This window comes from Sporobolomyces koalae, assembly GCF_050403365.1.
Source record: "Sporobolomyces koalae JCM15063 DNA, S_koalae_JCM15063T_v1_ctg35, whole genome shotgun sequence".
In the NCBI taxonomy this organism is placed as follows: domain Eukaryota; kingdom Fungi; phylum Basidiomycota; class Microbotryomycetes; order Sporidiobolales; family Sporidiobolaceae; genus Sporobolomyces; species Sporobolomyces koalae.
This window is the reverse complement of record NW_027481736.1, coordinates 15,334-40,217: the sequence shown is the minus strand read 5'-3', so window position 1 is coordinate 40,217 and position 24,884 is coordinate 15,334. Positions and strand designations below refer to the sequence as shown.

The window sequence follows — 24,884 nt, the reverse complement described above, 5'->3', positions numbered from 1 at the left end:
TTCCCTTTTTCTTTTTCTCTCTTCTTGTTATTTCTCGTGCAGAGTCAAGATCGAAGCGATATCGAAACAGGAGGACGGCGATGTAATTGAGTTTTGCAATGACTCGAAACCAAGATTCTGTCCGTGTACGTTGAGAGACAGATAGACGGTAACGTTGAGAGGGTATTTCACGTGAAGAGCGTATCAGCTATTACTGCAACAAGGGTTTTTACAAAACACAAAAAGTCTAACGGCAACTGCTGGGATACTGTAGCGATGACCTGAATCTAAATAACGAGAACTTGCAGGACTAAACCCATTGACTAGCCCTTCTTCGAACCTGGGTCAATCGTCCCAAGAACAAGAGTGCGCATCCAACGAAACAACAAGCACCTCCGAATGAGCAAGCCGCGATGTATCCTCCAGTCGCTTTGAGGAGTGCTCCTGCCGCGGGTGAACCGATCAATGAAGCGAGTCCGATGAAGAAGAACCCGACTCCACTTCGGAGTCCAATTTCGGATACGTCTTCCGACAATGCCATGAACACTGAAGCCGAGCACGACACGAATCCTCCACTCGCGAGTCCGGTAAGGAGCATGAAGATGACGAGCGCGGCAGTCGAAGTGCAAGCGGGCCTGTCAAGCGGGAGATCTTTCAGGAACTGGTAACGAAGAGTCGAAGATGTAGCGAAGAACCTTACAGAACGAATGTCATGATTCCGACCAAGATTCCGAGAGGCAACGCGGTGTTGAAGATTCCGATTCGATCCGCGACGAGACCGGCACCGATGCGCGAAACAAACATGGCAGCGTTGATGATAGCGAGCTGATCGATCACGAGACAACGCGAGTCAGCACTGAGCAAAGTGTCGGAACCGTGCTCAAATAGTCAACTCACGGCGTAATCTGCCAGCAATTCGTTCTTGGCAACGTCCCGAGTGTACGTGATGATGTAGAAGAGTGGAATGAAGAGACAAATCATGATGCCGAACGTGCCGACGCATACGAGCCACGCAGCGGGTTGACGGGCGATCCTGCGAAGCACGGGGACCAGCGGTGGTCGAGGCGCAGTGGTCGTATTCGAAGCGAGTTGACGCGGGCGCGTAATGCAGTTGGCGATGACGAGTACGACAAGTTGGAGAATGGCGAGGTACAGCACGGCGAGCTTGAAGCCAACTCGGACGAAAAGGTGCTCAAGCATGATCGGGAAGCACACGGCACCGACGGCGGTACCCGAGGCGGCGACGCCGACCACGAAAGCACGCTTGCGCTTGAAGTAGGTGCCGAGGACAGAGAGGCACGGAGCGAACATGGCGCCGAGGGCAATCTGTCGGGGTAGGCACGGTAGACGTCAGTTGAGACGGCCGAATCGATAACCATTCGAGGCAACTCACGCCCATGCAGAGGGACTGGCAGAGGAAGATCTCGATGAACGAGTGACAAATCGACAGGCACGCCAAGCCGATCACCCAGAAGATCGAGCCGAAAGCGAGTTGATACCGGAAACTGCAAGAGGGGAGTCTCAGTATCAGTTTAAAGCTCTCGAGCCGGGAAAGGGGGGTTTGACACTCACTAGCCCTTGTCGAAGAGTACGCCCGCGAGGAAAGCCGAACCAAACGTGATGAACAAGTGACACGATCCGATCCACGAAATCTTCGAAGTATCGTACGCCGCGAGTTGGTGCAGCTTGTAGTAGTTGAGGAACGTCGCGAACGAGTTGGAGATGGAGAATGTGCATGTCAGGACGAGGGTGCTACCTGCGAGCGCGAGCCACGCGCGGGTGCCGCCCTCGGGGAACTCGTTGTCGAGCATGACGACTTTCTCGTGCGCTTCCTCCTCGTCACGGACAAGCTGCTTCTCGAACTTGTCCTTCTTGTCCTCGACCAGTTCAGGTTCTGGAGAACCGACACGAGTCGGTCCATCGTACTCGCACGACTCGATGAATGACAATGGACGTGACGGCGGCGGAGGAGGAGTCGATTCCGCTGACGGGAAGCTGTGAACGCATGCCTGCTCGTCCGAAGGTGCGAGCGTGTTGACCGAGTCAAACGAGTTGGAAGTGTACAGAGGAGCTACGGATGGAAGGTGCTCGGAAGCAGGATAGGACCGAGTCGACGCGTGCGAGACCGATACTGGGGAAGAAGGACGAGCGGCCATTGCGTTCGCGGAAGATCTGAACGGCTTCTCGACCAAGAACGGATGCGGACGTCAATAAAGCGAGTGCGAGGGTGTACAAGTGCAAGCAGACCAAGCGAGGGCGGACAGCGTGGAAACCGGAGCAGACTGAAAAAGACGGCAGCCCGAAATCCGGGGTGCGAGACGGCATGCCTACGAATTGACGCGGGCAAAACTTTCACACCGCGCCCGCAGATCGAGATAAGGAAACTCTGTTCGCAGTCGCGCGCACCTACGAGCGAGGTCAAACCGCACGACTCTGGGCAGGCAAAAGCTACATCAGTCAGATGCTGTCACCATCGGATCCGGTACCTGAGTGTTCGACCTGTGGGTCCTCCCGAGAGGTCGTGGCAGCTCAAGTGATCTTGGGGCGCTGAGCGCGGTCTTGTGGCGAACGAACAGGGCGGTAAGAGTGGCAGACGCGCACGCGGGATTAGCAGAAAAATAGCGTTTGCGCTGAAAGTAGCTCGGTGTTGTTGAGTTGTTCAGCTGCAGGTGGGTTACCTCGTCAGCGCTCCGGTCGGTCAGTGAGTCTAGCTTGATGGCTCGAAAGCCTGTGGACCAGAGTTCTTGGGGCGAAGAGGCGGAAGCGAGGTGACCTCGTGACCATTTTCGCAAGCCAGCAGAGGAACCCAAGTGGGGGTTCTTGTGGCGATTTGCTGAGGAGCGGCCGGGGTTTAGTCACAGGTCAGAGTACTGGTCGAGCGCTAAGGCGAGAGCGAAGAGTCCTGCGATGGTAGGAGGCAAGAGGGGCGAAGAGGGGATGAATTTTCGGCTCGAATTGACAAGGTGGGGCAACCCGAACAAAGCTTGGGCCTGGTCACGCGGTAACGGGGTTGTCTGCCATGACTGCCGACACGCGTCCTCTCTCCCATCTGCGGAACACATAGGGCTATGAGTGGAAGATGTCGCTGATGGAGATTCTCATGAAATCGAGCTATGTAACCGAGCGCTTCGGCAGTGTGGCAGCAACCAAGGCGAATCCACCCTATGGAGCACGCCGGGCTATCTCTACCTCCTCTTTATTCATAGGCTTTAGTCTTGCCATTTGTATAGCATCGGATGGTTGCGATACGCTTGACATATGCGGGGATCGTGCAAAAGTGAAATAATAGCAGAAACATAGGTCTGCAAAGTCATCAATCCCATTCTTCAAAGTCTTCGGGCTTCGTCCAAACGACCAAGCATATATTTGTGAGATAACGCGGCGAGAGACGAGGCGGAAAGAGGCGAGCGCACGGCCGCACATGCGCAGTTGCTACGCAGCGGGCTACTCGATCCTGTTTTCTACGCCTGTCGCAACCCCTGATACGATTCGTGCAAGAGTAGCTTCAAACAGTCAAACCCTCGCGAGCTGAGCGCTTGCTCCGATAGACTTGTCAAGGTGCGTCGTCATAACTTGATCTAAGTGCCGCTCTCTTCTCTCCCGCATCTTTCAACTCCGACGCAGCTTCCACTGCTGCCTACGCCTTACTCTCTTGCCCACTCTAGAGCCCTCGTTCGACTACCATCTGGCAGCCCGGGTCCTTTCCCTTTGTCCAACTGGCTCTGACGTCCCCCAACCTTGCATCGCTCGCGTCCCGACACTCCGCAGCTTGACTCGGTCACATAACACACCAGCCACATCCGTTCAATCCACAAGTCTTGCTGTACGAAGCGCAGACACGTGAGTCCTGCCATTCCTCGCAGCTCTCGCTCGAATGGGAGATCGGTGGAGCCCGAGCAGCGCCACGTGTTCCAGCACGAGTCTCGCTCGGTCGCCAAGTCGCACATGCCTGTTCCGAGTGCTTCGAGGCGTCGAGCGAGACTATCGCTGGCAATCTGTAGGGGGCCAGGGGTGCACGCATATGTCCACCTTGCAAGTGGCGGTGCCTTGCAGCGTTGACAAAGGGTCAGACTGCTCGCGCGTGTCCAGTCAGTGTCAGCTCAAGGCGACATGAAGTGCAGCGTCGCGAGGAAAGGAGCAAGGCGGAAGGAGTAGTCGAACCCCATTGACATTCCTCAGCGATCCTGACCTGTCGCTCTCGCTTTCTCTCGTTTCCCTCCGAAGACTCCCTCTCGCAGTTTCACCCTCGCTTGAGCGCTTGACCTTGAACCATGTCAAGCACCCCTGAACAACCTCAGAAGCAAGACGCGCCAACCAACAACCGCAACCGATCGAGTGGCGCGGGCGCGGCCTCTCGCGGCTCACGCAACAATACTCGTGCTGGAGGGCAACAGGAGTCAGCAAAGAAGGTTGATGTCGAGGGGGAAGAGACAGGCTCAGGAGCCACTTCGAGGGGCAACCACGGTCGCAAGCCTGCCCGAGGCGGTGCTGTGGGGGCCGCAGGTTCTCGCCGTAGCGGCCAAGACAAGAAGGAAGGCAACAGTCAGGTCAAGGGCAGCGATAACCTGAACAACATCAACAAGCTACTCAACGAAATGAAGGACTCGAGTGCCTCGTCTTCCCCCGCCAACCCTGCCTCGCAGTCCCCGACTGGTTCTCCCTCTCGCTCGAGGGGATCTTCGACAGGCATAGCGCATCGTAAGAATGCCTCGGGACACTCGATCGCAGTTCCCCCGACTATCAACGCTCCCCCACCCTCCGTTTCCTCTAATCTCAATCCCCAGGCGACTGGTGGTCTCAACCCAAACGCGGGTGGATTCTTGCCAGGTTCGCTCGGACCCATCCACGACATGATGGATGAAGGGCTCATCACGCCCACGGCGTCCCGTTTCGACCTCATGACTGGCCTCCCCAATTCACCGCCGATCAACGGAGGTACAGGCTTCCCACCGCCACTCTCACAATCTCGTCAACAACAACAACAGAACACCTCCCTCTTCGAAGACGCGGCGCCTTTCAACGGAACATTCAGTTCAACCTCGCCCTCGTTCGCCAATCAGCCCAATCTCGCACAGCAACAGCAGTTCCTGCAACTCCAGGCGCAGCAGCAGTTTGATCTCCAGCGTCAGCTCGCTCAACTCGGTGTATCCAACCCGCTCGCTGCTGGAGGAGCGGGAGGACTCGGTGTCGGCGGATTCGCAGCACAGATGGCAGGTTCGACTGGTGCGACGGAACTCATCGCCGAACAGATTGCGATCCAGCAACAACTTGCAAGTCTCCAGCTTCAGCAAGAGTCGCTCATGGCCAGGTTCGGCGATATGCAAGCGAATCTTGCTCAGGCCTCGCAGCAAGAAGCGAACGCCTCGCCTCGAATCGGCTCGCTCAATCAGAGTCAAACCCAACATCATCGTCGACTCTCGTCGAGCGCGTCACAATCGGCCCAGTCATCAGGCATGATGGGACAATTCGGGCAGGCTGGTCAATTTGGACAACCTCCGCAAGTTCAGCAACAGCAAGGAAAATCTCATGCCCGTCGTGTCTCCGTCAATGCGCCTACGCAGGCCCAGTCTCCGCCCCTTGGAGCCAACTCGCGAGGTGGATTCGCGGGATCGTCTGGTGGATTCACCTTTGGCTCCGGTGGAGGAGCGCAGCAGAACTCGGGAGCGTTCAAGCAACGTTCGTCGGAGGATACCGACAACTCTGTTGGAGGTTGGCGGGAAGATGCTGCGGCTGGACAAGCAGGTCGTACTATGGGGCATCACCGAAAACAGAGTGGCAGTGTCTCGAGTCTCGGAGGGTGGACTTGGACCCCTAGTACGTTCTGCGGTGCACGTTTCCCTTGAAGCTCGAGTCCTCTGATAGTTCTCTTCGCCTGTGCTCACAGACCAATCGAACACTGCGAACCTCGCCGAGGCACAATCGCACCTTCAACAGCTCGCTACTTACCGCGCTTCTGCCGGACACTCGCGAGTACCATCCTTCGGGATGTCACAGATCGGGCCCGGTGGACAAGGTGGACCTGGTCAACTCGCAATGGCCGGCTACGGGGGAGGGATCCCTCAACCTGGCCTGCACCAAGGTGGACACAACAACCAGATGCGCAAGAGCCTGTTCGCGCCCTACCTGCCTCAAGCGAGTATCCCGCCCCTGTTGGCTGCGGGCAAGCTCGTGATTGGAACCCTTCGCGTCAACAAGCGCAACAGGAGCGATGCCTACGTCGCTACCGACGTTATCGACTCGGACATCTACATCTGCGGTGTGTTTAACGTTCACGTTTCGTTCCGATGAGGCGAGATCTTCCGTTACTGACTAGACGGCAATCAAATTGTAGGTTCGAAGGATCGTAACCGTGCACTCGAGGGCGACATTGTTGCAGTCGAGCTCCTCGACGTAAGTTGCCATGATCATCTGGCTCACCGTGTCGACCAATTCATTGACAATGTCGATTCGCCAGGTCGACGATGTTTGGGGCACCAAGAAAGACAAGGAAGAGAAGAAGCGCAAAAAGGAAGAGCAAGCTTCTTTCGACCCCCGCGCTTCTCGCGACCTGCGCAAGCTCGACAAGAAGAAGGACGATGTCGAGGTTGAAGGACAGGGTCTCACCCTGTTTGAGGAAGAAGAGGTCAACGACGAACAGAAGCCCCAATTTGCGGGTCACGTCGTTGCGGTTCTCGAGCGCGCTCCAGGTCAGCTGTTCAGTGGAATGCTCGGAGTCTTGCGCCCTTCTTCGGCTGCAACCCAACAGAAGCAAGACGCAGAGCGCAGGGAACGCGAAGGTGTCGATCGTGGCAACTCGAACGGTCACTCTGGACCGCCGCCCAAGATCATCTGGTTCAGGCCCACTGATAAACGAGTCCCGCTCATCGCTATCCGTAAGCTCTTTGAATTGTTTCGTCAGGACCGACTTGGTCGCTAACGCATGATGTACCTTCATCAGCGACTGAGCAAGCGCCGGCAGACTTTGTCTCAAATGCCGACAAGTACGCGGGTCGACTCTTCGTCGCATGCATCAAGCGCTGGCCGATCTCGTCACTTCATCCCTTCGGACAGCTCGTCGAGGAGTTGGGCCCAATTGGGGACATCGAGACGGAAACAAGCGCACTCTTGAAAGACTGCAACTTTACCGCCGAGGATTTCTCCGAAGGCGTCAACAAATGCTTGCCTCCTACTCCCTGGTCGATTCCGGAGCGTGAGCGGCATTCACCTTTTTATCCTCGTCTTCTCCACGATGTCCTGATCCTGCCCCTTCCCAACAGGCGAAACGCAAGCCGACGTACGTCGAGATCTCCGCGAGCACCGAGTCTTCACCATCGATCCCGAGACTGCCAAAGATCTCGATGATGCTCTTCACGTCGTCAAGAGAGATGACAGCAACTACGAGATCGGTGTTCACATTGCGGACGTTACGCACTTCGTCAAAGTAAGTTCCAAATGTCTTCTCCAGGGCGACTCGCAAACTCATGACTTGCGTGATGGGTAGGCGAACACTCCGCTTGACCGCGAAGCTCGCAAACGCGCGACGACTGTCTACCTTGTTCAGCGAGCCGTCCCCATGTTGCCCCCAACCCTCTCGGAACAGCTTTGTTCGCTCAACCCTGACAGTGACAAGCTCACCTTCTCGGTCATCTTCACGATGACTCCCGAGGGCAAGATCACTGACACTTGGTTTGGCAAGACGATCATCAAGTACGAATTTTGGCTCTGTCCCTCAACTTCGCCATAACGCTAATATGTGAATGCGCTACCCTAGCTCGAAGGTCAAACTTGCCTACTCGAATGCGCAAGAAGTGCTCGAAGGACGACCTTTGCCCGAAGGAAAAGTGCAAGATTCCGCTCTCCAAGCCGACATCGAGAACGATATCAAGGTTCTAGGAGTGAGTCGATCTTGTTGCCAAGTTTCAGCCGCTTGCGTCTTGCTGATCATCAACTCTCGAGCGCAGAGTATCGCCAGACAACTTCGCGCTCGTCGTTTCGAGAATGGCGCGCTTCGTATCGAGAATGTCAAGGTTGGGTTCTCTCTCAACGAGTTCGGCCTGCCCAACGACTGCCACGCGTACGAGCGAAAGGAAGCCAACGAGCTGATTGAAGAGGTGAGTAACACCGCAACCCGCTATCGCGTAGCCTTGTACTAACCGATGCTCTCCATCGGCAGTACATGCTCCTCGCAAACATCGCTGTCGCTGGCAAGATCGCTGCCGGATTGCCTGACCAGGCATTGTTGCGCCGTCACGAGGCGCCTGTTGACCGTCGATTGGTACGTCGACTCGCAATTATTATGTCCCGAGCGTGCGCTTGCTTACACGGATTTCGGTTTTCAGGATGCTTTCATCTCGCGCATGAAGCGCCTCGGTCTTGATATCGATGGCTCTTCCGCGGGCAGCCTCAACAAGTCGTTCGCATCAGTCACGGACAAGAACGAGCGATTGACTCTTCAACACCTTTCGACGCGCTCGATGCAACGCGCCAAGTACTTCTGTACCGGTTCTCTCGACATCTCCAAGTATGCCCACTATGCGCTCAGCGTTCCCCTCTACACTCACTTCACGTCACCCATCCGTCGCTACGCCGACATCATGGTCCATCGTCAACTGGAGGCGATCCTGGCTCACGAACAACAAGTCGCGACATCGAGCCCAGGTGCGCAACTCGGCGAGCCCAAGTTCTTGCTCGATACCGAAACCGTCGCCAAGATTGCTCAAGTCTGCAACACAAAGAAGGAAGCTGCTCGACTCGCTCAGGAGCAGTCTCAGCACTTGTTCCTGTGTGTGCTCATCTCGGAGCTCACGCGGCGATACGGACCTGTCATCCGGACTGCCACCGTTATTGGAGTGCTCGATCAAGCTTACGATGTCCTGGTGCCCGAATTTGGTCAACTCGAGAAACGTCTGCGTATCGCTGACTTGCCGACCGAGGTGAGCTCTTTGGCCCTTCATGAGAACGCTCAGCTACCCGATGATAGATTCTGACCGGGGGATCTGCAGTCCTTCATGTACGATGAGCACACCAACTCGCTCACGATCTACTGGAAGAAGGGAGTCGATGTGCTATCGTTCCTCGTCGAGAACAATCAAGATGATCATCTCGCGCGCCTCCATTCCCAAGTTCAGCACCACGCCAAGATGATGGAGTCTCAAACGGCTCAAGCCGATGCTGAGAAGGAACTCTTCGACGATGAGGAAGAGGAGCAAGATGACACCGCCGAGGGATTTGCGAAAGCCGAAAAGAAGAAGATCGAGACCATTCAGCACCTCAAGAGCCGCGAGGTAAGTCTCACATCAAATTTGGGTTCCTCTTGTCGATCGCCTGACTGACTTCTGCTCGTGATATACTCAGCGCGCCCCTCTCAAATTTGACGGCCTCTCGACTAAAGATGGACACGCTTGTCAGACCATCTCGGAACTCCACGAAGTTCCCGTCATCATCAGTGTACGTTCCTATTACCGGAGGCTCTTTATTCCTCCCAATCGCAGATTTGCTCATGCATTTCGCTTGTTCTGTGCAGGCCGACATGACAAAATCACCTCCCGTTCTCAAAGTTGTCGCTGTCAACCCCTTTGCTGGTCAAACATCCACTTAACTCGAGTCAGCAAGATCATTCCCTTTCTGTTGATCGTATTGTCGAGTTCCTGCTGTTCCCAACGGGCTCTCTGTACCATGTCCCTCTCCTTTTCTCTTTCTATTCGCAACGCCTCTCTCGCCAAACACTTTCTTTCACTTGTAGCTCGTAAAGCAGTGCGTTGTAGAAGTCAAAACCCTCGAATCTGAATCTCTCGAAGCAATCGTAAATCCAAAATTCTGTCATGCTGTACCTCAGTCGCAAACGTAGCCGGCGAGCGAATACGTCTCGAGGTGAAACATGCTTTGAGATAGGAGCGATCCGCCTTGACTGTGTGGAGCGTGTATGACTGCCTTCCCGTGCTTTCAGCAACTTCGATTCTGGATCTCAGACGAAGGCTAAATTATCGGAAGAGAGGCAGATGCTATAGCAGGTAAGGCAAGGAATGGATACGCTAAATCTTAGTGCCAAACAAGCAAAAACGGGGATGTAGCTCATCGGCAGAGCGCTCGCTTAGCATCTTCAAACAACTGCTTGCGAGAGGCAGAGGGTTCGACTCCCTCCCTCTCCAATTCCTCTTTTTTTTTTGGCTGCCACCTGGTACCCTGTGCCTCTCTACGGAGCTATTCCATCCTCCTTGACGAGCATACACAGTGGCAAGCGTATTTTGCACACAAAGGCCAAAAGGCATTGGTTTCGACAAAGGGAGAACCATGCCAGTTGGTAATGAAGGCTCATGGTTCGTAGGCCGATGGACATCGTGGCAACACGAAGCGTGTGGAGACATCTTCGGAATCACCGAGAGCGTCCAATAAGCGCTTGGTCTTTGGGGAGTATTCAGGCTGCACTTCGAGCTCGGGAACAGTTAGGGCGACAAGCTGTGTTCGAGGCACTTGGGGTTCGTCAACTGGCATGGGCGCTGCGTCGAAATTCCAAAGACCGTCCAAAGGAGGACCAGGGCGCCAATTCGGAGTGGCTTGGGATGTTTTCGAGAGAATTGTCGGCTTCGCGGAGAACCGAGAATCGCTTGAAAACGAACGCATGAAGGCCGAATCGTCTTCTTCAAGAAAGTCAGACTCGCCCCAGCCTATCCATTCCACTGCTTCCTGCTCTTCGAAAGCTTCCTCTTTTGCTGGGTCGGGATCGAGCGAACATTTACGAAGGGCTAATTCTCTCTGCAGCAAGTCGATCGCTACTGTGCGATCGAATCCGGTGCAGCCGAGACCCATTGTCTCGCTCACGAACCATGTCCCATCGTCGCAGGACTTGTCGTCAACATGGCTCATGTTTTCGAAGACAAAGCTTGACGATAGATCGTCCCTCTGACTGACGGTGCCGCAACAGGGTCCGCACCAATTGGCGTTCTTGGGAAGAATCGCGAGGGGCGGGCGTCGGGAGGTCACAAGCTGTTCGAACGCAGGGTAGAGATCGGGATAGGGATCCGGAGAAACGGTCGACGAAGAAGGCGCGATGAGAAGGTTGATGCCCGAGCCATTTGAGCCATATGCGGGAACGCTTGAAGCTGGCTCGATCACAGAAGTTTCCGGAGCTACTGAAGGAGGCGAAGGGATGATTGAGAGCGAAGCCAACTCCGTCAAGGGATGGGAGGAGCCCGAAGTCGAGGTCTCACGACAGAATGTAAGCTTCTCGCGGAGCCCGCGCGCAGTTGGTTCCGAACGAGGTCGGAATGTATGTTGGACATATTCGGTTCCAGAAGGAAGAGGCAGAACGGAATCGGGAGAGGTGACGAGTGATGTTTCTAGCGAATTCGTTGAGCTTGGTTCCCACAGAGGTTGCCTTGGCTCAGCTGACTGCCTGGGAAGAGTCGGCGACTGAGAGAGACGCGCCGCTGTATCCGACAAGTACCGATGAGAACGCTGAACGTGCGATTTCGGGGGCGAGAATGAAAGCATGTCGAACTGCGAACCAGACTCTGCCGACACTGGCGAGTCAAAGCCAGTGTCCCAGGCTGATCATCACAACCTCGATCAGGCTCGACACCGAGAATGTACTCGCGATACGCCTACTCACGTCCGAGCATGGTCTGTGACTCGTTCGTGGGTGAAATTTGCGCCGCACTGAGTTGAGCTCGTCGGTCTTGATCTTTCCGAGCGTGCGCAAAGTCAAACACAGGCATGTCTCCAGGATTGCGACGGTGGCTGCGACCTGTACGCCCTTCCTGATCCTCGTGGTGATGGTGTCGGGCGTGGATCGCAGCACGGTTCAGCCGACCTCGACCTCGTCCTCGACCGCGTTGTGCAGAGCGGTAAGCGGGTGTACCAGTCACGTCCTCTTGCCTAGCTCACATGTAAGGAGTAAACGCATGCAAAGGAGCGCATAGTCGCTAGCTGCGAGAGGACGAGCGGTACAGGATCGGGAGGTGCGAACGCACGTGCGGAGCGAGACGCGGCGATGATGCCGTCTAGCGCCTCCCGTGGCATTGTGGTTCATTAGATCAATGTCGCGTGAATGAGACTGCCGCGTACGGCGTTGGAGAAAGGCGAGTAGAGCGATTTCGTGCTTTCGATCGTCGGTCGCAGCGCGCGCGCGCGGCCCGTGTTCGTCCTCGGACTTCACTGGCGCCGATCAACCCAGACTCGACAGCTGTGAAAGCAGGCTCAGCACGCGCTCGGCAGATCGAGACATGCCAGGCTACCTAGTTCAAGCGGGTCAAAGTCGAACTGGATTGCCAACATTCCATTCTCGAAATATTCGATACAATACAGAGATCACAAAGGACCGCAACACCGAGCACTTATCTATACATAGCGATACAGCCTTGGTTCGAGCGAAAGGAAACACTGTACACCGCGAGCCCTGCTGGGTTTAGACACCGATTCGGCGGACCATGCGTCTCTGTTGGAGGAACTGAATGACATCGCTTCGCTCGAGGATCATGAGGCAGCGATCGAAAGCATGCTGCGTGTAACTATGAGGGAAATCGAATCACGTGTCAATCGAGGTGACGAGGTGAGGCGATCATAGCGGCAGACTCACCCGCGTTGCTGCACGTAATAATTCCTGAGACTCGAATACGGCATCGTTCGTCCCGTGCCGAGCTTGTTCCGTTGTCGCAGATCCTTCTCGATCGCGTCAATCTCTTCCATCAACTCTCCCTTGGTCATGCCGTCAATGTTGCCAGCTCTCACGGCATCCATGGTCGAGAACTTGAACAGCCGAATCGCCTCGTCGACGTGCTGATCGAGCACTTCGGTGCGTAGCTCGATCTTGGCCAGTGACTCGGAGATGCGAATGATCGCCTCGAGTTGACTGTTGCCGCAAGGTTTCTCTGGTCAGCTGCATGTCGAAAGGGGGACTTTCGAGACAGGGCTCGAAGAGACTGACCGAACAGTGATCGGGATCGAACTTCTTTCGTTGTTGTCGCGCTCGACTTGTTGCACTTGCTTGCGAAGCGCGACAAAGTGACTACTGAGTTTCTGGGCAGCGTCCGCCGACAAGCGAGGGGCTTTGCGTCTGGATACAGCCTCGAATGATGCGTCAACTGATGAACTCGATCAGGCGCAAGCAAAGGAGCGAGGACTTGCGTTTTGCAATACGAGATGTATCGCTTCATCTTTTCTATGTCGATCTCTCCAACCCCACTGTTCTCGGTCGCTCGGTTCATGTGGATGTTCATGACGTGTTTCGCGATTGTCTGCAGACAACCCAGTCAGTACGCGAGCAGATAACATGCGAGTGGGAGCAAGACCAACCGCGTCTCGCGCTTCGTTGTGCTCGTCCTTGACAATGAAAATCATGTCGAATCGCGACAAGATGGTCGTTTGAAAGTCAATGTTCTGCGCAGACATTGGCGGGTCAAGTCAGTGTCGTCGAAATGTAGAGGATTCTGCGCGAGGCAATGGCTCACCTCTCCTGGGGTCTTCATATCGTCGTATCGTCCAAAGACGGGATTCGCCGCCGCCAAGACACTCGTGCGCGAGTTGAGGATCGTCGTGATACCGGCTTTTGCGATCGAGATGGTCTGTTGTTCCATCGCCTCGTGAATAGCAACTCGATCTTCGTCTCGCATCTTGTCGAATTCGTCAATGCAAACCACACCTCCATCTGCGAGCACCATGGCACCACCCTCGAGGTAGAACTCGCGCTGTTCAGACGTCGGTCAGCGTTTGCGAGCAGACAAGATCTTTAACGAGCGCGGACCTACCGACGTCGGATCTCGTTGAACACTGGCAGTCAGACCTGCAGCTGAACTACCCTTGCCACTCGTGTACACGGCGATTGGAGACACTTTTTCGACAAACTTGAGCAGCTGCGATTTGGCCGTACCGGGGTCTCCGAGCATGAGCACGTTGATGTCACCTCGCAACCGCATGCCATCGGGCAAGACCTTCTTCGAACCACCAAACAGGAGACACGCGATGGATTTCTTGATGTCTGTAGGTCAGGCGAGACAATACGGGTCAACCTTTCTCGTCCGGAACCGGTTCGGCAGGACGAAAAAAAGGACAGACCATCGTTTCCAAAGATACTCGGTGCGATACTGCGAGCGAACTTCTCGTAGATCCCAGCTTGCTTGCCCATCTTTTCGAATTCTTCCTCCTCCTCTGCAGTGAAATTCCTCGCTCCTCCACCTCCGGCTCCTTCGCGATCGACTTCCAAGCCAAGGACTCGGAGGTACGGTGTCCGTAGTGCGACAGGCGTATCCCGCTATGGTATCAATCGAGGTCGATCAGCACGAGTGAGCCAGAGAGGCGGGGGATCATTGAGAGGGCAAAGAGGCAAACTCACTCGTCCCTTGCCAGCTTGAAAGGTCGAAAAGATTCCGGTCGCGACGATTCGGGATCCCGGTACCACCTTGCCCGTCAAGTATCGATCGACGCTCAGGATGAGATGACGCGGCAGCTCTCCGGTTGGTACCATGTCGGGCGCTTCTTGCAATTTGATCGTCTGTTGGTCGACAAAGGTGCACTTGTCGTGCACGATCATGTAGGGATCCAACGGACAGTCTTTTGGACCTCCATCAGGCGATGCACCGCTGGATTGAAACGCCGCGATCATCTTTCAGTCACGAGATTCCGATCAACGAAGAGCGATTCTGCACTCACGATCCACATTTCCTCGGCAACTGGAAGCCCGAGAATCCACCTTGAACTTCCATGGTCGTCACGTGTCGGCAAGACTTGCACGTCAAGTGCAAGCGTACCGCTCGAGAAGACAGAACTGACGCAGAGATGACGATTCCAGGAAGACGGACCAGGGCCGAAATGCTCGATGCCTACAAATCGGAATACGATTTGAGTTGCATGTTTGATGCAGAAGGCTGCGGTGCGACTCACGCTTAATTCTCGAAACTGCATCAGACGACTACCGCTTCGCAATTGAAGCTGAATCTCGGGGACTGCTTTCTGTCGCAATTGGCGCTCCTCATCGTTCGCAGCAGTCGGGAACAAGAGATTCCGTGCGACGTTGCGCAGGGCAGCTTCGAACTGGGAAAGGGAGAATCACGAGTGAGCTCAACGCGAAGGGAACGAATCGAGTTGTCGACTCACGAGGGGCACGACCTCGCCTGGCTCTGACCTGCAACGACTTGCGAGGTCTTCTCGCCATCCAATCAGATGAGTCATCTCGACCTCGAGGGTCCATTCTTTGCGCAGGCAATTGGCGCGGAGGCGGTCTCGGTAGATGAAGGCTTCGACTTCGCGGAACTCGGTGATGAACTGCTGGAAGTCGGCGATCGTCTGAGTGTTGAGAGCTGATGCACCGCCGTGTCCACTCGCGTGCGAGGCGCCCGAGGCGTTGCTAAGTGGTCCTCCATAAACCGGCACAGAGTAAACGGACTGCGACGCGGGCAGCCTGATGTGAGCAATTCGAGCGCGTGACATTGCTTGACAAGGGTACTCACACCTCGATCAAAGCCGTTCATCGTACTGGACGGGACAAGAGAACAGCCGAGAGAGCGATAGCTGTCAGAGATCCAAGACGGCGAAGACGCGTCGTGACTCGTGATGAAATTCAAACGCGTCGCCAATTTACTCCCACTCGCCTCTGCCGGACGAACCTCATATCAACGCGAGCCCAACTGAAACACACTTACGATCCCAACGAGCGCGCAAACCGCTGTACTTCCGGCCGACGCATCTCGCCGATTGTCAGCTGTCGACTCCTTGTCCTCCTTATTCACACCCATGCACTGGCCGCGCTCCACTTCTCTGGTTAAGTCTAGCATGAGTCCGCTTCAATACATCGACCAGCAGGCCGTTCCGCTTTCGCTGAGATGCTCGCGGCTCGAGTGACGGAATCATTATGCAGTCCTCCGAGTCTCTCGAGAGACCGCTTCGACGATGTGCTATCTCGCTGGCTCGGGCCCGCATTCCGACCTCGACGTGCTCTCGTTCAGCCGCGCGCGCGCGACCAACCGGACTGCGTCGGCCCGGCGATAAAAGCTTCTTCGAAGATTACATCACGCATACTGCATACGAGCTCGACGTTCCACAGCGAATTTGCCATCCCACAGCGAGGTTGACGCTGACGGCGACACGATGTGACTGTATTAGGCTCGGGCATGCCCAATTGTACATGTTGAGGCGAGCACTTGCTATTCCAGCAAGTTGGTGCGCTCGCACATCTTTTGCAAACTCAGTCGACCGGTAGCTGCCCAGTGTCACGACATGCCACTTTCAGGTTCAGACCTTTGAGTGCACAAGGTTCGATCACTAGAGAACGATTTTGACCGGGTCGAGGTGGTCACGGCCTATAGATTACAACAGCAACAGGTTCCCTCAGAACCGTGCTCGTGCGTCACGCAAGGTTCGTCGCATTCAGTCTACATTATTTCGCGAATGGCGCCGAAAATGTAAAGCCCAGTGAAATTGCTTTGTCTCGGCACAGGCCCGCGAGATTGAGAGCTGTGCCCGACGTCGCGCGCTATGGTACAATCGAAATATTTGGTCGAGAGTCTTGAAGCAGGCCCTCCTATTATGCCGCCGCCGACCCGGAAGCCCGGAGGGCGATCCTTTCAACTCGACGTAACCAGGAAATCCTGCGACAGTAACTGGTGAAATTTCGCATCCGGCGCATGATTGCTTGTCGGTCCAACTCTGATTTTTCTTACATGGCAGGGTGAAACGGAGCCCGCCTGTGCGCAAGTGCCTTTGAAAGCTATAACCAACGCAGCACCCATCAGGAGATCCGAGCGGAGTGATAGCGAGAGCATCCTTTGTGGTCTTGGAGCGCAGAGTGCGAGAGTTGTGCACAGCGCGCAGTACCAGCGCCATGTCCTGTCGAGAGGACCCAGAAATTGCGACTTGGAAGATCGATTCGCAGTTTATCGCAGAGCGCGAGAAAATTCCCGCCGGAGTGAGCGTACAGTGTATGCAGATTAGGGCCAGCGCGAACCCTCTTGGAACCTTTGTTCTGAGTGGGCCCTCCCCCTCTCTCTCGACCCTCACTCCTCCTTCTTGCGCCTCTTTCCTTGCCTTTGCTCAGTCTCGCCTTATCAGTTCATCTCGCCGACTCACGCCCGTCATGTCGTACTCTCCTGCGCCGAGCGAATCGTTCATCACATCCCCCACTCAGGCCGCCCGACCAAAACGCCGATTCTCGAATGCCGCCTCGGCTGCCCAGTTCGAGCTGTCGGACCACGACGAGGACGACTACTCGAAGCCTCGCTCGAAGCGCAACCGCGCGTCGGCACTGCATGGGCGAGCGGGCTCCCCGTTCGAGGACGATCCCTCTGCGACTGCGGGGTCGATCAATTCAGAATTTGGATCGAACGCGGCCCGAGGTGCAGTACCCAAAGCCCTCAGCGAGAAGGAGAAGGAGGCACGCAGACAGGCTCGCATGATCCGCAATCGCAGTGAGTGCACACCGCCCGCCGAACCCCCCGAGGACGACGCGATCAAATCGAGGGGGTCCTGGCCCTCGCGCGTCCGGAGAAAAAAAGTTCACTGATTACGGCTCCTCGCGGTCTCGCCCCCTCGTTGCAGATGCCGCTCAAGCGTCTCGCGACCGCAAGAAGGAGCACACAGCGTTCCTTGAACGCCGCGTCGCTGAACTCGAAGCCCGGCTGCACGGCACCGCGCCGCACCCGCTCGCAGTCTCGTCTTACACCGCCTCCGGATCTCCCGCTCCGTCGAGCCATTTGAAACTCTCTCGGTCCCAACGATCAAACTCGGTGACCTCATCCGGCTCATCTTCGAGCAATCGCATGGCCGACCTCGAGGAGGAGAACGAGCTTCTCAAGAACCAACTGCACCTCGAACAAGCCGAGACCGCGCGGCTTCGCGCACGTGTCGCCTCGCTTGAATCCGCACAGCAGCACCTCGCTGCCATTTCCACGACGACGACTCCCTTCGCGGCGTACGAGCCGACCTTTGCTTTCGACACGGCAGACCTGAAACCCCTCCCGCAACCTGAAGAACTCGCGTTCCTCGAGGAACGTGACCGCCAAAAGCGACACGGCGCCCGCCAACCCACCGCGACCGATACGGACCCACTTGTGCTCGCGCAGACACCTCTCCCTCTCCTCCCCGCCTCGTTGGACCAAGTCGACTCGAACTCGTCGACGGTGAACCTGGACAGCTCTCGCCTCGTAGCACGCGAGGTCGATTCATCCCTGCCGCGGAAGCTGCTCCTCTCCCGTCCTCGTCTTCAGTCCCTTTGTCTTTCGATCGCTCTCCATCCCTGTCTGCGTCGATCTCGTCGACTCCCTCCTCGGTCGCCTCTCTTGACCTCGCTTCGACCCCTCCCTCGACCGAATCGTACCTCGAAGACCTTGACAACCTCGCCCCACCCCCAATGTGGAACGAGTGGGTCAAGATCGACCCGAGCTCGACCAAGGACGAGGACGACTCGAACGTCACCTCGGGTCTCGCCTTTGTCGATTTCTCCTTTCTCAACGACGGCCCGGTAGTCGCGTCTGAGTGTTGACTATCACGCGACGACGACATGACCGAGCTTCCTGTGAGTCAAGTCCACCGCGTCCCGTTACTACTTCGCATGCCGTGATGCTGACATTGCATGCGACGATAGTCTTTAACACCGAAAACCTTTGTACAACCTCGTATCCCCACCTCTTCTAGCCCCTCGGCCCCCAGCACGTGTTCCTCCTGCGACGTCTCTCCCGGTCGCGACAGCTTGACGACTCGCCTTTCTGTCTCTTCGCTCCTTCTGCAACCAGGTTCTGTCCAGCCCCGCACGTGCTGTGCTCCACCTCTCGCAGGTGTCTCGAGCTAGCCCTAGTTTGCCCGCTGGACGGAACCGGTTGTCGTCGGTAGCTGAAGTAGATTGGTCGAGCAGTCGAGCACGTCCGCTTCTTCGGTCTGACGAGATGTCCGCACGGTCCAGGTTCACGCACGTTGGCGATACCCGAAGCTAGCAAGAGTGGGGACGAGGTGGGACATAGGGTAAAGTGGATCCCCAAAGATCGAGCTCCCCCATCTCGTCGTCTACACTGATACTCAATACCATCTCTCGCTTCCCTCACCGTCATCTCTTCTTGTCACTTACCCCTCATACATATTTCAGTCCTTTCCTCTCTTCTCCTCCTAACGTCTCAGTAAAAGCTGTACCGCTTCCGTCCATTGTTGTTCCTCGTTCCTCCGCCTTTCCCTTCGTTCACCAACCCAAGTTGTCCCCCTGAAAAAAATAGATCTTTGTCTTGACCTTTTTGACAAAAACGCTCTCATTTCTGTCTACACTCGTCTAGCTATACCGCTTGTCTCATCCACCCCCTTTCCCTCTCGTACCGAGCTAGCTCTCGAACTCCATCTGTACCTGTCGCATCTTGCGCTCTTTTCTTTTTCTTTCAAAATGCAGACACTTTCAAAAGTAGTTTTCTTCTTGTTCAGCGTGTTATTCGGACTTGGCGAACGCCGCCCGTCTGACCGAGAGAATTTTCTCGGACAAAACGCCGAGGACTCACTTCGCCGCGCGGTATCATCATCGGTTTGATTCTTGCTTTCAAGCCTCACACTCGATCGTTCCACGAAAACGATGTCAATGTCGGTAGTTCGAATTCCAGCATGGTCGACGATGCTGGTCGGATCGATCGCAGCAGCACTCGTTCATTACGACGGCGGTGCCATCTCTTCCAATTCTCGGCTCCTCTCGCTGGTGAAGAAAGCGTTCGTCTTGCTACTCGTAATCAACTGGCGCGCACTACCCTTTGTGTGGCATATTGGTGAGCCATACCGACTCTCGCTTTTTCAGTTTCGGCGAGCGTGGATTGCTGAATAGTTCCTCTTTCTCTCGTCTGACTTGGCGATGAACCACAAAAGAGTTCTGGGGTTTGATACCGAAACTGTATTACAAGATTTGGACGAGAGGTCCAAAGAGAGCCATGTCGATTGGAAAGAACCCGTTCGAGGTACGCACCCTCACGAAGGCGAGGGTTCGGTGGTCAGACAGCGATTACAACATGCAGTGCGTCCTCCAAAATTCGATCCTTGTAGTAGACAATCAAAATTATTGACCGAGAGGAAAAATTACGTTTTGCGTTGCGGGAACAGCATGTCGAACAGTTCGTACGCTCGAGTCGCCGATGCGGCTAGGTTCGCCTGGTTGCTCGAGTTGATCGGTCCTGCGTTCGGAGCTGGATGTTGGTCCCCTCTCGCATCCACCTCGTACACGTTCCTACACGAGATTCCAGCTGGAGCCGAGTACGAGATTGAAGTCAAACTCGTCAGTTACGATTCAAAGTGGATCTACTACGTCGCGAGGTTCACCACCGCACCTCGTAAAGGATCGACCGAACGAACCTTGAACGCGGTTGCGCTCTCGAGGTCGTGCTTCAAGTTGAGGGGTTCTCGAATCTCGATCCCTCCCGCTCGCGTCTTGTCCTACAGTGGCCTCGGTCCCGCTACGAACTACGAACGCACGCTGCAGTTGCAGAAGAACGGCAAATCAAGGCAGTGGCTGCAGTACGGGGCCGAGTCAGTGGCAAGGCAAAGTGGGAAAGAGTTGCGAGGCAAAACGATCAAAGGCGAACCGGGCTGGGACGAAGACGGCATGGAATCCTTCGAGGCTGAGCGGGTCAAGGGTTCGTCGCTCGCTGAACGAATGGGTGATGTGAGTGGACTCTTGTGAATAGGAGGAGACCAGGAGGATTGCGACCGAAGCAAGCACGAATCACGTGCGCTAGCCAAAGGAGCCTTCGGCACGATGCATGAACGTTGGACGGCACCGATCATACACTGTAAATAGACGACTATGATAGACGTATTTACCCTTGGAGCTCAAGCCTCTACGGGTCATCGTGACCTGCCATGGAAAACGGCGCCCACGCTCGGTGCGTCTCGTGACCATCGGGAGAAGTCTCGTTAGTGACCGGAACGCCCGGAACTTCACCTTTGTCCAATCAAGATCCGGCTCGAAGGATTCTTTTGTCCCGGTTTGCGTATGGGAGTCACCATCGAGTGGTCACACCGTGAGAACAGACATGTGAGCTCGTCCAATTTCTCTCCGGCCGAGCGTCTGGGAACGACTCCAAGAGACAGTCGGCTTTCACAGAGAGTCTCGACCGTGTTACCAGAACCCCTGCTATGGACCGCTTGGAAGCGATTGCCACGGTCAGAGTGGAAGAGAGCCACTCGACGTGTTATTCCGCGAGTCGGCCTTCTCAAGCCTCGTTCAAGGCTTCTCGCCTCTTTCTCGCCCCGTCTGATACAGTGCATGCTGGCTGCGAGCGACAGGGTCTCGATGTCCTGCCAACTAGACAAGGCGATGATGAAGCCTGGCTCCGGGTTCGGGCGAGTGAAAAACTTTTCAGAAAGTCAGCAAACTTTCGAGTGCGCCAAGCCTTCTACTCCACGCCCGAAATTCTTACTTGAGGGGTCGATTGCGGCACGCCTTGGTTTTGTGCGGAGGATTGGGCTCTCGCTTTTTTCGGGGCTCGCGTTCTATCTCTTGCTTCCTCCTGCCCTATCTCTCGCGGCTTTCTTCCCTCCCAACCAATCGACTTCACGCTCTTCCCCGAGACCCAAGCGCGGCCCGGCTCAGCATGTCGTCCAACGCCGACTACGAGAAGGACCTTGGCTTCGAAGACAAGCCCCATGGTGAAACGACCGCGACGGTCGTCAGCCGCGGTGGTATCGAACACGGCCAGATCGACGAGGGCATCAGTGAACGCGAGGACCTACACCGAGGTATGTCCGAGTCCCAGGCTGGGCAGGGTGTGGCTGATGCGTTTGCCGCGGAGAAAAGCTGATCGCGGTATACCGTCCACCAGGTCTCAAGGCCCGACAAATTTCGATGATCGCCCTCGGTGAGTAAACAGTCTTCACGGACACTGTCTACAGGCTTGTCCTGTCTGGTGCGGGTAGTCGAGGCGGTTTGTTGTGGCGATGTGTAATGGCGCGATGAGGTCGAGCTGGACGGGCTGACAAGGGGGTCGTTGCCGACCCGTCCTTGGCCGGTCTCCTTTCTCCCGTAATAGCGATCTTCTGCCTGTACGTGTTTGTGCTGACAACGGCTCCATCGATGCTATCTAGGTGGCTCTATCGGTACTGGACTCGTCATTGGTTCCGGTTCTGGTCTCGTGCGTATTCGCCGTGTTTTTCGAACCTCGCTCGCCTTCCTGACCCATTGTCTGACATGCTCAACAGGCCAAAGGTGGACCCGTCGGTCTCCTCATCGCCTACATTGTGATGGGTATGATGTGCTTCGGTGTCATGTGCAGTCTGTTCGTCCGCTTTTCCCGTGTTCTTCACCCGATTCCTAGCTGACATCGCCACGTTGGTCTTTCAGCGGAGAGATGGCCACCTACCTTCGTGAGTTACTCACTGCAAGCATCGACGGAACTCGCTTCACTGCGTTTCCGCATTCGAAAGCATCTGCGAGTTGAGCTCTGACCCATATTGTTCCTGCCGCTTCTTCTTTCGCACAGCCCACAAGAAAGGATTCGGAGGATATGCTTCTAGGTTTGTCGACAAATCGATGGGTTTCGCCCTTGGATGGTACGTTGTAGCCTCATCACTCATGTCATCAGTCCGCGGACTGCGCCTTCGTGAGGCTGTTGTGCTGATATTCTTGCAACTCATTAGGAACTACCTCCTCAAGTACCTCGTGGTCACCCCGAACAACATCACCGCTGGTGCCAGTGAGTTCTAGGCTGCTCTCTTTCAGTATTCCGAATTCAGCTCCGATTCTGACACCGCTCTGCCCTATAGTCGTTGTGCAATACTGGACCGACGCAGTACCCGTTGGTGCCTGGATTACCATTTATATTGTGCTCATCTTTGCGCTCAACTTGCTCGGCATCAAGGTGTTTGGGTGAGTTCGACTGTCTTGGTCCTGCACCGCCGCCTGACTGCGCTGACAATAGGCACTCTGTGAACAGAGAGGTCGAGTTCTGGGCATCCTTCCTCAAGATCGTTGTGCTCACTGGTCTCATCATTCTCGGCATCGTGATCGATCTCGGAGGAGCGGGTACCGACCGTATCGGCTTCCGTTACTGGCGCGACCAACCCTTCTCGCACTACATCTTTAAGAACGACACTGGTGTCTTCCTCGGCTTCTGGTCGTGCATGGTCACCGCGCTCTTCGCGTACATGGGTTGCGAGCTTGTCGGTGTCACCTTCGGAGAGGCCAAGAACCCTCGCAAAACCGTCCCCAAGACTATCAAGCGTACCTTCTGGCGTCTCCTTATCTTCTATGTCGGCAGTATCTTTGTCGTCGGTGAGTTCAGCCGCTTCCTCTACGCTAGAGATATCACCGCTGACCCCCTGCGCTCGCTCCCCTGACCCTCATAGGACTCATTGTCAAGGCGACCGACCCTGCGCTCTTGTCCGCTACGAAAAAGTCGACGAGTGCTGCCGCCTCTCCTTTCGTGCTCGCCATTCAGCGTGCCAACATCAAGATCCTGCCCGACATCATCAACGGTGCCATCTTGCTCTTCGTCCTGTCGGCCGCCAACTCGGACCTGTACATCGGCTCCCGTACGCTGTACGCGCTCGCGGCTGAAGGTCAAGCTCCTCGCATCTTCATGCGCGTCAACCAATTCCACACTCCCTACGTCTCGATGATCTTCTGCACCCTCGTCTGCTGCATCGCCTACATGAACGTGTCATCCGGTTCCAAGAAGGTGTTCGGATACTTCACCGCGCTCGTCACCATCTTCGGAGTGCGTCTTCTGCGCTCGTCCTGTGCTTGAACGTTCTCACTGACTCTCGCATCCAATAGGCTCTCACATGGATGTCGATCTTGTGGTCGCACATTCGCTTCATGAAGGCGCTCAAGGTGCAAGGTATCTCGCGCGACAGCCTCCCGTGGAAGGCACCGTTCCAGCCCTACTTTGCCTACATTTCGCTCGTGTTTGTCGGTGTCGTCACCATCTTCAAGGGTTTCGACTCGTTCACCCCCAAGTTCAAGCACGACACTTTCAGTACGTCCCTGCTTCTGCCCTGCCTCAACTTGCTCGGACTATGAGCACTGACCGCCTGCTTCCTTTCCAACAGTCACGGCTTACCTCGGTATCCCGATTTACGTCTGCCTGTACCTGTATGTGACGAGCTTTAGGTCCCCATTGATCAACTGGATGCTGATCGATTGCTCATGACAACAGTGGACACAAGTTCTGGCACAAGACTCGGGTCATCCCCCTCGAAGAGGTCGACCTCATCTCGGGTCGCAAAGAGTTCGACATGGACGAAGCTGCGTGGGAACAAGAGGAACTCGAACGAGGCAAACTTCCATGGTGGAAGAAGCTCTGGGAGGGCGCCTAAACAAGGTCGTCCCTATTGTGTCCCCTCGGGAAAAAACCCCTTCAAAGGGGACAAGGCGTCTGTACTTCAAGCCTCGGTCCATTTCTCGTATCTCTCTCTTGTGTGCGTTGTTATATGTGTCCATCTCCCTCACGCCACGCCTGTTTCACATTCCAAAATGTTATACCTCTCTCATTTGTCTTTGGAGTCATCCCTTCCCACATGCGGTGAAAAGAATCGACTTGCAGAAGAAGTACCTCTTATCGAGAGACAAAGAGAGAATAATCTCGCGTCTCGACCATCTGCAAGCATTGTGGTTCTGAAGTCCGAGATTAGAGCTCGAACCTACTCTCTCGAGAGCGGCAGAAACCCTCGAGCTTGGGTCGCTCATACCAAAGAAAACGATAATGCTCAGCGCCATTACACAGTCCTGTTCGCGACAACTTACATTAGAAGGCTTCTGAAAAGGTGAAGACGGTTGATAGTAACTAACGACGAGGAGGGTCTGAATCGAACGAGAAGGACACTGAATGAATACATTAAGAGAAAGACGGACCTCGCCGAGGTCAAGAGAAACTGATCGGGAAGAATTTGATAGATACACTATGTAAAAGGCCGTGATACGCGAGAAGGGGTGCAAGACTAGTTCCTCCCGGGCAAAGGGGAAAGACGAAAGAGCACAGCAAGAG

General features: G+C 55.4%; 7 protein-coding genes across 7 annotated transcripts; 4 read left to right on the top strand and 3 right to left on the bottom strand.

Annotated features, from left to right (window-relative positions):
* Positions 1–289: 289 nt before the first annotated feature.
* On the bottom strand, positions 290–2,135 carry JCM15063_002341 (uncharacterized protein; the record flags this gene model as incomplete). The annotated part of the gene is made up of 5 exons (XM_076680280.1): positions 290–614; positions 680–804; positions 877–1,305; positions 1,373–1,484; positions 1,552–2,135. 5 exons carry the CDS (start codon positions 2,133–2,135, stop codon positions 290–292), a joined length of 1,575 nt encoding a protein of 524 aa, XP_076532571.1.
* A 2,115-nt stretch (positions 2,136–4,250) lies between these two features.
* JCM15063_002340 (uncharacterized protein) lies at positions 4,251–9,556 on the top strand (the record flags this gene model as incomplete). The annotated part of the gene is made up of 14 exons (XM_076680279.1): positions 4,251–5,793; positions 5,864–6,235; positions 6,311–6,369; positions 6,434–6,851; positions 6,917–7,168; positions 7,236–7,399; positions 7,460–7,665; positions 7,730–7,853; positions 7,920–8,069; positions 8,132–8,233; positions 8,298–8,891; positions 8,961–9,242; positions 9,313–9,405; positions 9,482–9,556. 14 exons carry the CDS (start codon positions 4,251–4,253, stop codon positions 9,554–9,556), a joined length of 4,434 nt encoding a protein of 1,477 aa, XP_076532570.1.
* A 713-nt stretch (positions 9,557–10,269) lies between these two features.
* JCM15063_002339 (uncharacterized protein) lies at positions 10,270–11,672 on the bottom strand (the record flags this gene model as incomplete). Its single annotated transcript, XM_076680278.1, has 2 exons — positions 10,270–11,504; positions 11,567–11,672. 2 exons carry the CDS (start codon positions 11,670–11,672, stop codon positions 10,270–10,272), a joined length of 1,341 nt encoding a protein of 446 aa, XP_076532569.1.
* A 689-nt stretch (positions 11,673–12,361) lies between these two features.
* Positions 12,362–15,419, bottom strand: MCM5 (MCM DNA helicase complex subunit MCM5; the record flags this gene model as incomplete). The annotated part of the gene is made up of 13 exons (XM_076680277.1): positions 12,362–12,464; positions 12,533–12,805; positions 12,881–13,009; positions 13,081–13,190; positions 13,249–13,332; positions 13,404–13,640; positions 13,701–13,930; positions 14,008–14,203; positions 14,285–14,531; positions 14,602–14,771; positions 14,833–14,982; positions 15,046–15,333; positions 15,399–15,419. 13 exons carry the CDS (start codon positions 15,417–15,419, stop codon positions 12,362–12,364), a joined length of 2,238 nt encoding a protein of 745 aa, XP_076532568.1.
* Positions 15,420–17,020: 1,601 nt separating this feature from the next.
* JCM15063_002337 (bZIP transcription factor) lies at positions 17,021–18,424 on the top strand (the record flags this gene model as incomplete). The annotated part of the gene is made up of 3 exons (XM_076680276.1): positions 17,021–17,351; positions 17,482–17,934; positions 18,006–18,424. 3 exons carry the CDS (start codon positions 17,021–17,023, stop codon positions 18,422–18,424), a joined length of 1,203 nt encoding a protein of 400 aa, XP_076532567.1.
* Positions 18,425–19,489: 1,065 nt separating this feature from the next.
* JCM15063_002336 (thioesterase family protein) lies at positions 19,490–20,581 on the top strand (the record flags this gene model as incomplete). The annotated part of the gene is made up of 3 exons (XM_076680275.1): positions 19,490–19,676; positions 19,774–19,918; positions 20,005–20,581. 3 exons carry the CDS (start codon positions 19,490–19,492, stop codon positions 20,579–20,581), a joined length of 909 nt encoding a protein of 302 aa, XP_076532566.1.
* A 913-nt stretch (positions 20,582–21,494) lies between these two features.
* Positions 21,495–24,216, top strand: JCM15063_002335 (uncharacterized protein; the record flags this gene model as incomplete). Its single annotated transcript, XM_076680274.1, has 13 exons — positions 21,495–21,639; positions 21,723–21,758; positions 21,985–22,031; positions 22,099–22,175; positions 22,241–22,263; positions 22,380–22,449; positions 22,537–22,592; positions 22,663–22,765; positions 22,833–23,170; positions 23,245–23,615; positions 23,675–23,876; positions 23,950–23,992; positions 24,057–24,216. 13 exons carry the CDS (start codon positions 21,495–21,497, stop codon positions 24,214–24,216), a joined length of 1,671 nt encoding a protein of 556 aa, XP_076532565.1.
* Positions 24,217–24,884: the final 668 nt, after the last annotated feature.